At 65.2% G+C, this 13029-nt stretch overlaps 2 protein-coding genes across 3 annotated transcripts; one reads left to right on the forward strand and one right to left on the reverse strand.

Moving 5' to 3' along the window:
- The first annotated feature begins 531 nt into the window (after positions 1-531).
- On the forward strand, positions 532-3072 carry INHA (inhibin subunit alpha). Its single transcript, XM_069781209.1, has 2 exons — positions 532-904; positions 1569-3072. Exons 1-2 carry the CDS (start codon positions 538-540, stop codon positions 2300-2302), a joined length of 1101 nt encoding a protein of 366 aa, XP_069637310.1. The 5' UTR covers positions 532-537; the 3' UTR covers positions 2303-3072.
- A 308-nt stretch (positions 3073-3380) lies between these two features.
- Positions 3381-8202, reverse strand: LOC138685083 (gap junction gamma-1 protein-like). Of its 2 annotated transcripts, none has more exons than XM_069781206.1 (3): positions 8072-8202; positions 4513-5714; positions 3381-4386 (listed from the first exon to the last, which is right to left on the reverse strand). In XM_069781206.1, exons 2-3 carry the CDS (start codon positions 5687-5689, stop codon positions 4379-4381), a joined length of 1185 nt encoding a protein of 394 aa, XP_069637307.1. In that variant the 5' UTR covers positions 5690-5714; positions 8072-8202; the 3' UTR covers positions 3381-4378. The 2 variants fall into 2 exon arrangements, with proteins under 2 accessions (XP_069637307.1, XP_069637308.1); XM_069781207.1 differs by lacking the exon at positions 8072-8202 and adding an exon at positions 6440-7149.
- Positions 8203-13029: the final 4827 nt, after the last annotated feature.

The raw sequence follows: 13029 nt of genomic DNA on the forward strand, positions 1-13029 counted from the left end.
CAGTCCCCTCACCCCCCAGCCTGCCCTCCTCAGGGCCTGGTCCTCACATCCCCACTGCCCTGTCACCCTGAGGTGTCCCAGCCATCCCTGGCAGGAGGGTGCCCAGTGTGCCACCCCCAACGTGCCCCCCCACGCCGGGGCCTCACAGGGCTCTGGACCCCATCAGGTCCCTGCCCAGATGTCCCTCCTGTGCACAGCTGCTGCCACCTCCCACTGTCCCCCAGAAGCCCCAAATCTGCAGCTCCTCCACCATGGGGGGCACCCAGCACCAGCAAAGCTCGCCCTGGGTTCCCCCTCTGTCCCCGCCAGCGCAGGAAAACCCTCCTGGGAGCACCCTGCCAGCAGCCCAGCCTCCCCAGCCCCACGCACCAGCCGCCCCCGGCAGCATCCCCCCCCACACCCCCTTGCCCAGGCGCCGTCCCCCCCCAGACCACACTGTCCTTGCAGTCCTTGCATTCCAGACGTCTCAGCGCTTTCGCTGCCCAGAGATAATATTCACGGCGAGCAGACGTTTGCGTCAGTGTCAGATAGGTCTCAATGCCACCCTGTCCTGGGGGGAGCGCAGCGGGCAGACGGGCTGAGCAGGCAGGCAGGAGCCCGTGGCAGAGCCCCCTGAGCCGCCAGACCACCGCACACCCCACGGTCATGCTGCTCCTCCTGCACCTGCTGCCTGCAATGCTGCCCACCGCCGCCCTGGCCAGCTGCACCGGGGCTGGTGTCGACCGGCAGCTCATCCTGGCCAAGGTGCGGGCTCGCGTGCTGGAGCATCTGAGCCCCCCAGTTCTCCAGGAGGAGCCCCAGAAGGAAGCAAAGAGAGTGCACCGGAGAGACATCCTTGAAAACACTGAAGTTGAGCCGGAGGAGCTGGAGGATACCTCCCAGGTGATCCTCTTCCCTTCCACAGGTGAGAACAACCTGGTGGGATGGAGAGGGCAGAGGGGTGAAGCAGGGTGGGGGCTCAGGGCAACACGGCTGCAGCAGGACAGAAGGGCTGCTGTGGTGGTCTGCAGAAGAGAAAGAGGGTACGCCAGGCTGGGGCACAGGCATGGGTGAGGTTTGGTGGAGACCCAGGAGGTGAAAGGTATGGCAGGTGGGGACAGGCAGAGCAGCCCAGGACACAGGCAGGGAGGAGGGCAGGCGGCACAAGAGTGTGCTCAGAGGCCGGGGAATGGCTAGGTCAGGCAGGATGCGGACAGATGGCAAGGGCTGAGGAGCAGGCAGGGTGGATAGGGTGGGATGCTAGGAAATGGGATGGGATACTAAGGGACAGGACAAGATGCTGTGGGACAGGGCAGGATGACCAGCTGTGGGGCAGGACGCTGGGGAACAGGGGCAGCAGTAATGGACCAGCCTAGGGCACAGCAGGGCTCAGCTGCAGGGTGCAGTGCAGTGGCTGCTGCATAGCATTAGACATCAGCTCCCCTGCACCCTGCCACAGCCTGTGCCAGCAGCCAGGCCCCCTGCCAGCACCACAGTGACCCTCTGCAACATCCCGCCTCCCATCCGGCATCAGGGACCCTCCCGGGGTTTAGGCGCGCACCCTGAGCATCTTTCCCCCTCCGCTGCAGACGTGCCTTGTGAGCCCACGCAGCCAGACCAGCTGCTGGAGGAAGAAGGGATTTTCACCTACCTCTTCCAGCCCTCGGCGCACACCCTGACCCGCACGGTGACCTCTGCCCAGCTCTGGTTTTACACCGGCCCCTCAGCCGCCCCCAACCACTCGGCCCCTGACGTGCTGACCCTGTCGCCGCAGGGCCGCGTGCCGGTGACGGCCATGGCAGTGCGGACGCCCGAGCACTGGACGGTGTTTCACTTCGCCCCGGGGCTGCTGCCCCAGCTCTCGCAGCCGCTCTTCGTGCTCCTGGTGCGCTGCCCTGGCTGCCCCTGCCTGGCCGAGGGGGACAAGATGCCCTTCTTGGTGGCCACCACCCGGGCCAAGGGCAGCGAGAGGGCTCGTCGCTCCGCCATGCCCTGGTCCCCGGCCGCCCTGAGCCTGCTGCAGCGCCCGTCTGAGGACCTGGCCGCCCATACCAACTGCCGCCGGGCTTCCCTCAACATCTCCTTTGAGGAGCTGGGCTGGGACAAGTGGATCGTGCATCCCAGCAGCTTCGTTTTCCACTACTGCCACGGGAGCTGCGCCGAGGGCCACGGGCTGAGCCACCGCCTGGGCGTGCAGCTCTGCTGCGCTGCCCTGCCCGGCACCATGCGCTCCCTGCGCGTCCGCACCACCTCCGACGGCGGGTACTCCTTCAAGTATGAGACGGTGCCCAACATCCTGGCCCAGGACTGCACCTGCGTCTAGGGCATCCTGCAGCCCGGCCCCGGACTGTGACCCTGCCCAGGAGGAGTCGGTCGCCCAGAGGACCCCTGGCCCCATGCCACAGGGACCAGAGGGACCCGGGGCGGGGGGGGCAGTGCCACCCTCCCCTGCACAAGCTGGAGTTTCGGGCTGCCCTGAGCATGGTCACGCTGCCAGACCTGCCCTGGGGCCGGTCCCAGTCCGGACCAAGCCGGGACATGGTGGGGCAGGGACAGGCACAGCCTGCTGCAGAGGCTGCCGAAGCCAGCCTGCTGCCTGCAACCAGCTCAGCCCCCGTTTCTCCCCACCCGCTCCTTCCTAGCAATTCCTGCCCCCCCCAAAGACTGGGGTCCCACTCCTGCTGCAGAGTGCAACAGCCTCCCTGTGCTCTCAGGCAGGGCCAGGCTGCTGCAGCAGGGATCGGGATGTGCCAGGGCAAGTCCGTGCCAGGACCTCGCAACGGTGGCAAGGCTGATGGCACATGTGGCACTGGAAGCGAGCCCTCTCCCGGCAGCACAGCCTGTTGGGAAGCTTAACAGAATGAGTGAAATAAAGCTGTTCCTTTTACTAAAACAGCCTGGAAACGCCAGCTTCAGAGGCAGAGACAGCTCCAGAAGCAGCCACAGAAGTGGCACACGGTTGTGCAGTGGGATGCAAGCTCCCCGGGGGTTTTGGCTGGAGGAGGGAGGGGATGGGCAAGCGCTGCAAGAGGTGTCCAGCTCTGACCCGGGGTCCCGGAGGAACTGGGGTGTGCTGGCCAAAATCGGCACGATGTGGCTGGGTTTGATCCAGCCCCGGGGCAGGGGAGTACAGGGCAGGACAGCATCTCTTCTGCTCCCTGCTGCAGCAGGATGGGGAGGCACAGGGAAGCCCCTCACCAGGGACAGGACCACACAGGAACGCGGCCAGAGCAATCCTGCTCCGCCAGGCCAATGGAGGCTGCCCCGGCAGCAGCCGCCTCCACACGACAGGAACGACTGAGTCACCCCGGGCGAGCGGGGAGGTCCCAGGGCAGGCGGGCAGTACTGCCTGCGCAGGATTCCCTTCCCACCCCTTCCTCCCGAAGGACCGGATGCAGCAGTTCAGTACAAAACGTCTCCAGCCTTTACTAATATAGATATAAAAAAAAAAAAAAGGAAGAAAAAACAGTGACAATCATTTCTGAGTAAAAAACAACGCTACAAAAATCCCTGTGTGACCCAGGCTGAGATGATGAGAAATGCCCCACTGGTTCCCGGCCAAGCCTGACTCAGGGCACTGCGTCCCCCCACCATGGGACCAGGGTCCAGCCCCGCGCAGGGGGTCCCAGCCCCACAGCCTGAGTGGGAGGGGATGGGCTTTGGTCCAAGGATGGCCGGCCGGGAATGGGGCGGAGGTGGCAGGAAGGACAGCCCCTGCCCTCTGCACAGACATTTCTGAGCAGACCAGCCCCGCAGCTCACAATTCCGTGCCAGGACACCACGCAGCACGGCCCCCCCGGCCACACCGGCACTTTCTGGCAGCAGTGCCGCCAGGACGCCTTCCGTCCCCTCCGCTTCAAGCGCAGTGCCAGTCCAGTGCCCTGCCCCACAGTTTGGCCCAGCCAGCCAGACCCCCACGCTCGGCACCCCTAAACCCCCACGCCACGGGAGCAATACCGGGATCGCCAGCATGGCCCGCACATGCACAGCACTGGCTGGTGCAGCGGCGGGTGGCAGTGGGCACGGGAGGGCACGGGTAGGTGTGAGGAGAAGATGCTGCAGGAAATGAGTGCGGGAGGAGGACAAGGGGGTGAAATGGGAGACGGTGGGGGGGTGCAGGCCCAGAGCAGAGATTGGGAGCGGAATATAAAAATGCCAGGGTGCACACGCTGACGAGTTTATAAAAACGTACAAAAATAAGATATTCCCTTTTTGAAAATGAAGTAGGAATGTCCCCCAAGGCCCCCAACCCTGCCGCTGCCCACCGGGACAGGGCTGCCTGGCCAGCCCCGCCGGGCAGGCGCGCGGCACCCTCCACCCCGCGCTCCTGGCAGGCTGCTCGTCCCGCGGTGGCGGCGGCAGCCGCTCCGGCAGACACCGCCGTCGTCCCTGGTGGCGCTCACAGCCCTGCGGGGAGCGAGCAGCAGGTTAGCACCCGCCCCGGGGAAACTACATCCCCTCCCCAGGGGAGCCCGGGGCAGCCCCCCACGCCCCCGCCCCAGTCGGCCAGATCCATCCCCCTCCCCGGCTCACCCGTGGTCCTGTCGCAGGCGGCGGTCCCCTTCTCGTGGGCGAGGTTGAGGCGGTTCTGCTCGGCGGCGATGCCGTTGGCCTCGGGGCTGCTGCTGCGGGCAGGGCTGGGGGGCCGCAGGGGCGGCTGGAGGTGGAAGGCCACCTCCAGGTGCTCCTGGGCCAGACGCAGGTGCTCACGCAGCCGGTCCAGCTCGTGCGCCGGGGGAGCCCCGGCCAGGGCGAAGCGCCCCGCCGCCTGGGCCAGGCTCTCCCGGTAGTCCAGCTTGCCGTCAGGCAGCGGGGCTCGCGGCGGCTCCTTTTTCAGCGAGTGGTAGGTGGGGGGTGCGCCGGGGGCTTTCTTGGGGTACTGCGGCGTGGGGCTGCCGCCAGCCGGGAGCGGAGGGCTGTCGGGCTGGCTCAGGGCGTCCCGGATGCGCCCCACGCCGAGGTGCAGGAGCTCGCAGAGGTTGAGGAAGAGGCAGAGCCCGCTGACGGCGTACATGACGAGGAGGAAGATAGTCTTCTCCGTGGGGCGGGAGACAAAGCAGTCGACGGTGTGCGGGCAGGGGCTGCGGCTACAGACGTAGGAGGGGCTCACCTCGAAGCGGTACAGCAGGTACTGCCCGAAGAGGAAAGCCATCTCCAGCAGCGAGCGGCACAGCAAGTGCAGGACGTAGGCGCGCATCAGCCCGTCCTGCTTGATGCGGCGCCGGCCGTCATGCTTCTCGCCGCCCTCTGGGCTCTTCTCCTTCTCCACCTCGATCTCCTCAAAGATCATGGGGTCTTCTTCGTTATCATCCTCCGCCTCCTCGTAGTCCCGCCCGGCTCCTCGGCGCACCACCGGCATGCGTGCCTGCCGGGCTGCCGGTGCCCGGCGCCGTGAGGACTCAGGCATGCGGGCGATGCGGTGCATGGCAAAGCCCAGGTAGAGCACCGACGGTGTGGCCACCATAATAATCTGGAAGATCCAGAAGCGGACATGGGAGAGCGGGGCAAAGGCGTCGTAGCAGACGTTCTCGCAGCCGGGCTGCTGCGTGTTGCAGACAAACTTGCTCTGCTCGTCGTAGTAGATGGACTCGCCCCCCACGGCTGTCAGCACGATTCGGAAGACAATGAGGACGGTCAGCCAGATCTTGCCCACGAAGGTCGAGTGGTTGTTGATCTCCTCCAGGAGCCGCGTCAGGAAACTCCAGCTCATCCTGGCCAGGCAGTTGGCTCAAACCCTGCAGCGAAGGGGCAGGCAAACAGGCACTGAGCAAACCCGTGTGCACCTCACTGGGCCCCCCCAAACCACCAGCCGCCACCCCAGCTCTGTCCCTCTCCCAGCACTGACGTCCCTTCCTTTACCCACAGGTCCACAAACACAGCTATGCGTGGGCACCCATCTCCCCAAAACCACGTCCCCTGCCCAGCACCGCCTCCCCAGACGCATCCTGCTCCGCCCTGCCACCAGGCAGGTGGTTGGGGACGACCCGGGGAGCAGGGGAAAGGCTGGGACGTCCCCGTCCCCTGCAGGACACGTCTAGGGGAAGAGTCAGCACAGGCAGGGTAAACACAGCAGCACGGGGCAGCGCCAGCTGGGGATTGTGAGGGGACAGGCAGGGGACAGAACCGCCTCCTCCACCCAAGGTGCCATGGCGCCTGTTTGCCACCTGGTCCGGGGCAGGTCCCCAACCAGCGCCACACCCTGCACCAGCACTCACACCCTCCCACGGGGGTCCACAGGCCCCTGGAGGAAGGCAACACGCGGCAGCCCCTCTGGCCCGCTTCAGCTGCCAGCCCCAAGCCCCAAGCCCCGGCCAAGGGGGTCTTCCCCAAGCAGCATCCCCCGAGCCAGGTCCTCTGCACCCCGCAGAGCTCTCCCTCGAGGGCCAGCAGAGGTGTTTGCCCCCAACAAACCTCTGTGCTGTGCCCTCTCTCCTGCCTGACCCCCATCCCCAATCCTTACGAGTCCCCGAAGCCTGCAGTGGCCAGCACTCAGAGCACCCCACAGACTGATGGCAAGGGCTGGTGGAGGGAGCGGAGCAGGAGGCAGAAGAGTGGTGGTGAGGGGCAGCGTGGGGCGGCCAAGGAATTGCACAAAGTCCCAGCAAAGCAGCTGACACCGGAGATCGGGGAGGAAATTACGAGGACCGTGCCGCAGCTCCCGGCCAAAGGAGACGACGTAAGAGGAGACACCCCACCGCCACCCCCGGTTTCAGCGGCTTGCGCACGAGCTGATGCAAGGGCAGCAGGTGGCAGGATTGCCTGGGGAGAGCAGAGGGGACGCGTCCCCACAAAGCCCCCAGCCTCCCCCACGCCTCGCCTGTCCTCCGGCCAACCCTGTCCCACTGCCTCCGGCCAGGGCACATCCCTGTGGACGACAGCTCCCGCTGCACTCGCGCCACCATTGTCCAGAGTAAGAGGATCTTTTTGGCTTAGCTCAGCCTGCCTCCCGAGCAACCTCGCCTAAACAGAAAAGCCCCTCCAGCACAAGCACCCACGCGAGCGACACACTCCCTGACGGCCTGGTGCTTGGCAGAGCCTGCTGAGCTGCGGGAGGTGGCACGGGCTGGCACCAGGGACACAAACCCAGCTCATCAGGGCCACCATCCTCCTGTGGTCGAGCACCTTGCAAGGTCTCGCTGCTGCCCTGTTTCCCCGGTGCAAGGCCCTCTCCCCCACCACCCCACTGGAAGGAGGATGCTTTGTGTCTGCCTTTAGTCCTTGCCTGGCAGCGGCACACCGCCCTGGCCCCAGGGTGAGGGGCTGGGGCAGGGGACAAGGTAAGGGGACCAGGCAGGAGGGCAGCCCTGGGAGCTGGCAAGCCTAAGGAAAGCGAAAGCACACACGTGGGCACTGCCGTGGTGGCCAAGGAGAGGTGACACAGGGACTGACCGCAGCGTGGGTCAGGAGCCGCAGTGGTCACGGCTGGGGCAGAACAGAGCTCCCCACACCCTTGCCCCCGGGTCGGGCAGGGCACCCCCGGGGCAGGTAGCCCGAGCCCAGCAGTCTGCCGAAGGGGCCAAGCCACCCACCGCCTCCGGGCCACGCCATCAGGACCAGCACCACGTGCCTTGGCCAGGCCCGACACGTACACCCCCAGCCCTACCGACCGCAGGTCCCCCTGCCTGGAGCCCCCCGGCCCCCCTGCCCCCAGCCTGCTCTGCTCAGGGACCCCATCTCCCCAAGCCACATCAGGCACCCCCGCGCCCCAGCCCCGGGCAGCCCACCCCGAGGCTCGCCAGCCCCTGCCCGCCCGGGGACCCCTGTCCCACTGACCCCGGCCAGCCCACGCTAGGGCCCGCTGACCCCTGCCCGCCCGGACCCTGCCCCCCAACCCCAGCCCTCCCGGGGTCCCCAGCCCCACCGACGCCAGCCCACCGGGGACCTCCAGCCCCGCTGAGCCCAGCCTGCCCGAAATCCCCAGCCCCCCCCCCCCCCGATCCCCCCTGCCTGCGGCCCCCCAGCCTCCTTGACCGCAGCCCACGCCTGGGGCCGCCCCCAGCCCTCCCGGGGTACCGCCGCCCGCCCCGCTTGCCTCCTCCAGCCCCACCGACCCGCGCCCACCCGCAGCCCCCCGCTCCCCGGCCCCACTCACGGCGCGCCGGGACGAGCGGCTCCCGCCGGCAGCGGCGGACAAAGCGGCGGGGCGGCGCGCCGCCGCCTCCCGCCGAACAAAGGGGCCCGGGGCCGCCCCGCCCCGCGCCCGCCCGCCGGTGCGCACCGACCGCCCCGCACCGACCGGCGGCCGCGCCGCTTGGCGCGGAGCTGCCGCCCCGCTCCGCCCCGCCCCGCCCCGCCACGGCCCGGCCCGGCCCGCGCCCGCCGGGTGCCGCCGGACGGGGCGGCTGCCGCCGCCGCCGCCGCCGCCCCCGGCCCCCTCCTCGCCCGCGGCTCGGGAGGCCGCGCAGGGCTGCGGGCTGGGGCCGGCCCCGGCCGAAACTCGGCCGAGAATCGCGTCTGTCGGCGACATCAGCCGCGGCAAACCCCGCTTTCCAGGCAGGCGCCGAAACCCACCCGTCGCCCGGAGGCTGCTCCCAGCCCCGGCAGCCCTATCCAGCCCCCGGTGGGCCGGCTCTCCCCCTCCGCCCTTTGCCCCCCCCCCCCCCGGGAGCTCGTTGGCTCCTGGGCTGCCGCTGCCGCCCAGGTGCGAAGCTGAGGCTGCCGGCTCGTTGCAGGGCAAACGCTCCAAAGCGCTGCTGCAGCTGCAGCCTCGGGGGCCCGGGCTCGGCCCGCGGGGTGCTCGGGGGTGAGCAACACCTTCCGAAGGAGCACCGGGGAGCCTGGCCACGGGGGCAGAGGAGGGAGCCAGCGCTCCAGCCCTGAGTCTCCTGCACAGTAACCCCCTGCCCCTCCTAACGCCAAATTCTTCCTCTCCCAGTGAAGAGAGAGGATGGAAGAAAGGAGAGCCCTGGTGGCCCCAGACACGGTGGGAATGTGGACCAAAATGGGCCTGCGCGGTAGGAATGTGCTTCAAATCTTTTGAAGCCTGTGCTGCTTCTCATGCCCCGGGCCAGGTCCCTGCAGCAGGGCCAGGGCTGAGTACGCAGCACCTCCAGATGCGCCCTTAGAGTCACCACTGCTCATCCTAGGCGACAGCACCGCTCTCCCAAGGCCAGAGCAATGGCAGCAGTGGCTTTGAGTCACCACCCTGGAGCCATGAGCTGTCCCTCCACCAAAGCATGCCGGCCACTCACTTTCTGCACTGCTAAAATTGGCTCTGGGGGCGGTTGTCAGGGCTGAGTCCCCACACTGGGCCAACCACACCCGTGACATCCTGGGCAGAGCACCCTGTCCTTGCACCCTTGTGTGGGGATGGGGAGGGATGCTGGGCTGCCTTGTGCAACCCGAATAGTTGGGGGGAAGCTGGTGTGTGCGTAAGCTCATGAAATGTTGCTTCTCCCCACTGAAACACGTGCTGCCTTCTGTGGAAGGGTTTCCATGAGCAAGCCCTAGTGGGTGCAGCACTTCCACCCACCTCCCGTGGGCAGTGCCGGGGGCCGGCTGCAGGAGGGCCGAGGCCAGGTGGCTGGGGCAAGGAGCAGGATGGGAGGCATGGCCGCCACTTCTGGTGTGGGTTTTTGGTTATTCTGGGCTCACTGAGTAACAGCAGCCCTGCCACTTCCCTAAGTTAGCAAGAGCCACCATGGCACTGTCCCAGTGCCCACGCAGCCCGGGCATGGGCTTGGTGCTCTCCCATGGGAGGGTGACTGGAGCCCCCCTGGAGTGGTGTGCTGCACCCCGACATGGGCACAGGTGTGTGCACAGGAGGAAGGGGGAAAGGGCCCCACTTCGGGCTCTTTTGCTCAATCCTTCCTTCCTTCCCCCTGCTCATGGATGGGTCCTTCCCAAGTGACAGCTTCAGCTGTATGGAGGGAAGGCTGCAGCAGAAGGAAGGGGCCTTGAAGAAACACTTTTCACTGAACTCCCCCCCCCCCCCCCCGACTGTGGCATTAACATTTCTGGAAGGGCAAATGCCTGTTGCAGATCCAGCAACAGATGCTCTAGGAGCAACCCCCAGGCACAGTCTCCATCCCAGGCCAGGAGCCACAGGTGGAGGTGGATGGAGGGAGACAGCAAGCCGAGCACAGAAATTCAAGCTTTTGGAAGGATGCAGGGAAGCATTTGGGGCTGGGGAGGGGGCCAGGAGCTGCAGCCTGGCATGGAGAGGTGGGAGTGGGGTGTGCAGAGCAGGGGACTGCTGGCACGAGGGCCGCATCCTGGCAGGCTGGGGAGGGCAAGCTGCATGCAGCCTATGTTGAACCTCCTGCTCTTGCCCGGCGGTTAAAGTGGCTTGGGGTTTTCTTTCCCCACAGTCACCACTAGTTTTCAAGCGCTCCCAAGTCTCGCCTCCAGCCTGGCTTCACCCCCAGGCAGCTGATCAGTTTGCCAGGGGTAAGGGACCTATGTGACCCTTCAACTCTGGTGCTCAGCATGTTAAGAACAAGCTCCCATAGCACCAGCCTCACATTAAACTGGGGAGCGTGACCTGCTGAGGCACTGCAAACCGAGGCCATTGCACCCAGAACGAAGCCGCTTGTTGGGCTGGGGCCAGGTACAGCTGCTGCAGCAGCAGCATTTTTGCACAGCTCAGCCCATGCCTGGGCTGCAAGGCAGAGCTTGCCTCAGGAGGCCAGGCCCAGAGGCTGGTGTCAGACACCCCTGTGGACAGGCATTACTGTGCTTGCCAGCATCCGGCCATTGGTGTCAGAGCCCTCCCGTTTCCCCCCGTGACGGTGCCCTGCGTGTTCCCAGGCTCTACCCTCATCTTGAGCTTGCAACACTCAAGTGCCTGCAGAGGCATCACCCTTTCAGCCTGGGGCAGAGGGCAAACCCACAACAGCTGGAAAAGGAAGGCAGAGGGCAAAGGGTATCGCCCACCCTCATCCCTCCCCACATCAGCTGAGGCTGACAGAGCCAGCACCCATCATGGGCAGGAAGGATGTGCAAGACAAGCAGCCTTGTGGGGTCCGGCTCGGAGATGAGCTTTGCAGAGGAAACAGGGGCACTGTCACCAACCGCAAAAACCAGGATCAGCCACAAACCGCTAAGTCTGTGGGGCAGAGCCCAGAGCTGGAGCAGGCATGTGGAGCATGGCAGGGCAGCTGCATGGCCCGACAAGAGCGAGGGGAGCCAGTACTTGAGGAGATAGTGGCTGAGGGGGAGCGTAAGCGCAGGGATAAGGAGAACATGCACTTTAGGGACAGGCGCTACGGCTCAGGAGGAATGTGGCAAGACCTCCCGTGAGCAGTCCTTCCTCGCTGCTCAGCCATGGCATCATGACGGAGGCACCCTCCAAGACTCCACCGCCAGACCCTGCCTTGGCTGCCAGACACAGGGTGCCAGGGCGAGCATGGGGCCCAGCACGGATCTCGATAGCAGTCTCCGTTCCTGCTGTGATCAATAGGGCAGGGCAGGCTGGGCCCTGCTATGACTGCCTCTGCTTCTGGGGAAGGCAGTAGCACAGCAGATGGCCGGGCTGGGCACCCCAGGCGTGTTTGCTGTGGGGTGATGTGGACCCTGCCCAGTTGGCACTCAGCGACGGGGCAAGGAAGGGGTGAGGAAGGGGCGAGGAAGCCAGCCCCACCCTCCCGGAGCTGGGCCACAGGCGGGCAGCGCTGCAGGCAGTGCTGCAGGTGGGCAGCGTGCGTCCTCGGCAGCAAACAGACTCTTCCCAGATTAAACAACTCATCTGGCACTGGGACAGGGAGCAGACGGCTCTATTAGGGACTGTTTGTCCTGATACAGGACAGCTCCACAACTAGCTCAATAACCTTCTGATAACAGGCAGAGGCACGCTCCGTTGCAGGAGCACAAAGGGCAATAACCGTCCCCTGTTAAACAGGCTGGGATGGCTTCAAAATAAAGTCCCCTTCCCTTTCCCCCCTGCTTGATTATGAAGTACAGTAGGGGGGCACATGGCACAGCCCGTTCTCACCCCCCTCCTGCTTGGGTCTCCTTCTCAGTTTGTGGGTGCTGACTTCTGCCAGCACCCCAGTACCATGTGTGGCACTCAAGCCCAGCCTGCGGGCCGGTGCTCTTTGCCTGCCAGGAAAGCCGAAGGGCAGCCCTCAGGGAAGGGGTTTACCCTGCCCCAGGCCTTTGCTCTGTAAGGTGGGTAAGGAGCGCTGGCACCCGCAGGGGAGATGAAGCTGGCCAGGCAGGTCCACGAGCCACGGGGAACATGTGCCCTTTGCTGCTACATCTCCAGTCCCCTGGGGATGAGGCCAGCAGGGATGTTCTGCTAGAAGTAAACAACCAGTCCCTCCAGTCACCCAGTCTGATTAGAAACAAGGCTTTGTTAGTTAGACATCGTGCAAGGGGGCTGACAGCTAACCCACAGGCTATGTATGCTCAAGGCAGTACTGATTTAGAGGGCAGAGACACAGAGTAGGATGCACTGAAATAGCCAAACCCGTGACTGAGGCATCAGTTTTGTTGATGAGTTGAACAGCAAAGTCAGGCAGGGCTGGTATGTGCCTGTGGAAAAGTGGTGGTAGCTTCAGGCTTATGGCAATGGCCAGCCTAAAGCCTGAGCCCATGGCTGCCTGCAGCCTGTCTCCAGAGCCCTATGGCTGCCACAGGCCTGGGCATTCCTCCAGCTACACACACCTCAAGAAGAGCCTGCTCCAGGCAGATGCAGGCAGGGAAATGCTGAGATTCAGACCAGCCTTGCTCCATGCTAGCAGCTGAGCACTGGAGCCAAGTGCACCCAGAAAACAAGAAGGGAAAGAAGGGGGAAATCAAGAGCGCCCAAGAGCACAGCTGGAGGACTGCATGTTCAGGGTTATGACAAGCAGAAGACATCTGCGGCTGGTTCAACAGATGTCACACCTTTCCACAAACCCTGGCTCTCCTACGCAACCCCTGTTCCTGCACAGCCATCAGTCAGGGCCGTCTGCAGTTCTGGAGCGGAGGAACATGTCGGGGAAGCCCTTGCACACACCCAGCTGATGCAATGAGACCAGTTAATCCTATCGCGACGCCTAGCGCAAGGAGCCCCACAGCAAAGTGTTCACAATCATGAATTAACCACAAAGGGGTTAATCTGGTAAC

Source organism: Haliaeetus albicilla, chromosome 4 (genome assembly GCF_947461875.1).
Source record: "Haliaeetus albicilla chromosome 4, bHalAlb1.1, whole genome shotgun sequence".
Lineage (NCBI taxonomy): Eukaryota > Metazoa > Chordata > Aves > Accipitriformes > Accipitridae > Haliaeetus > Haliaeetus albicilla.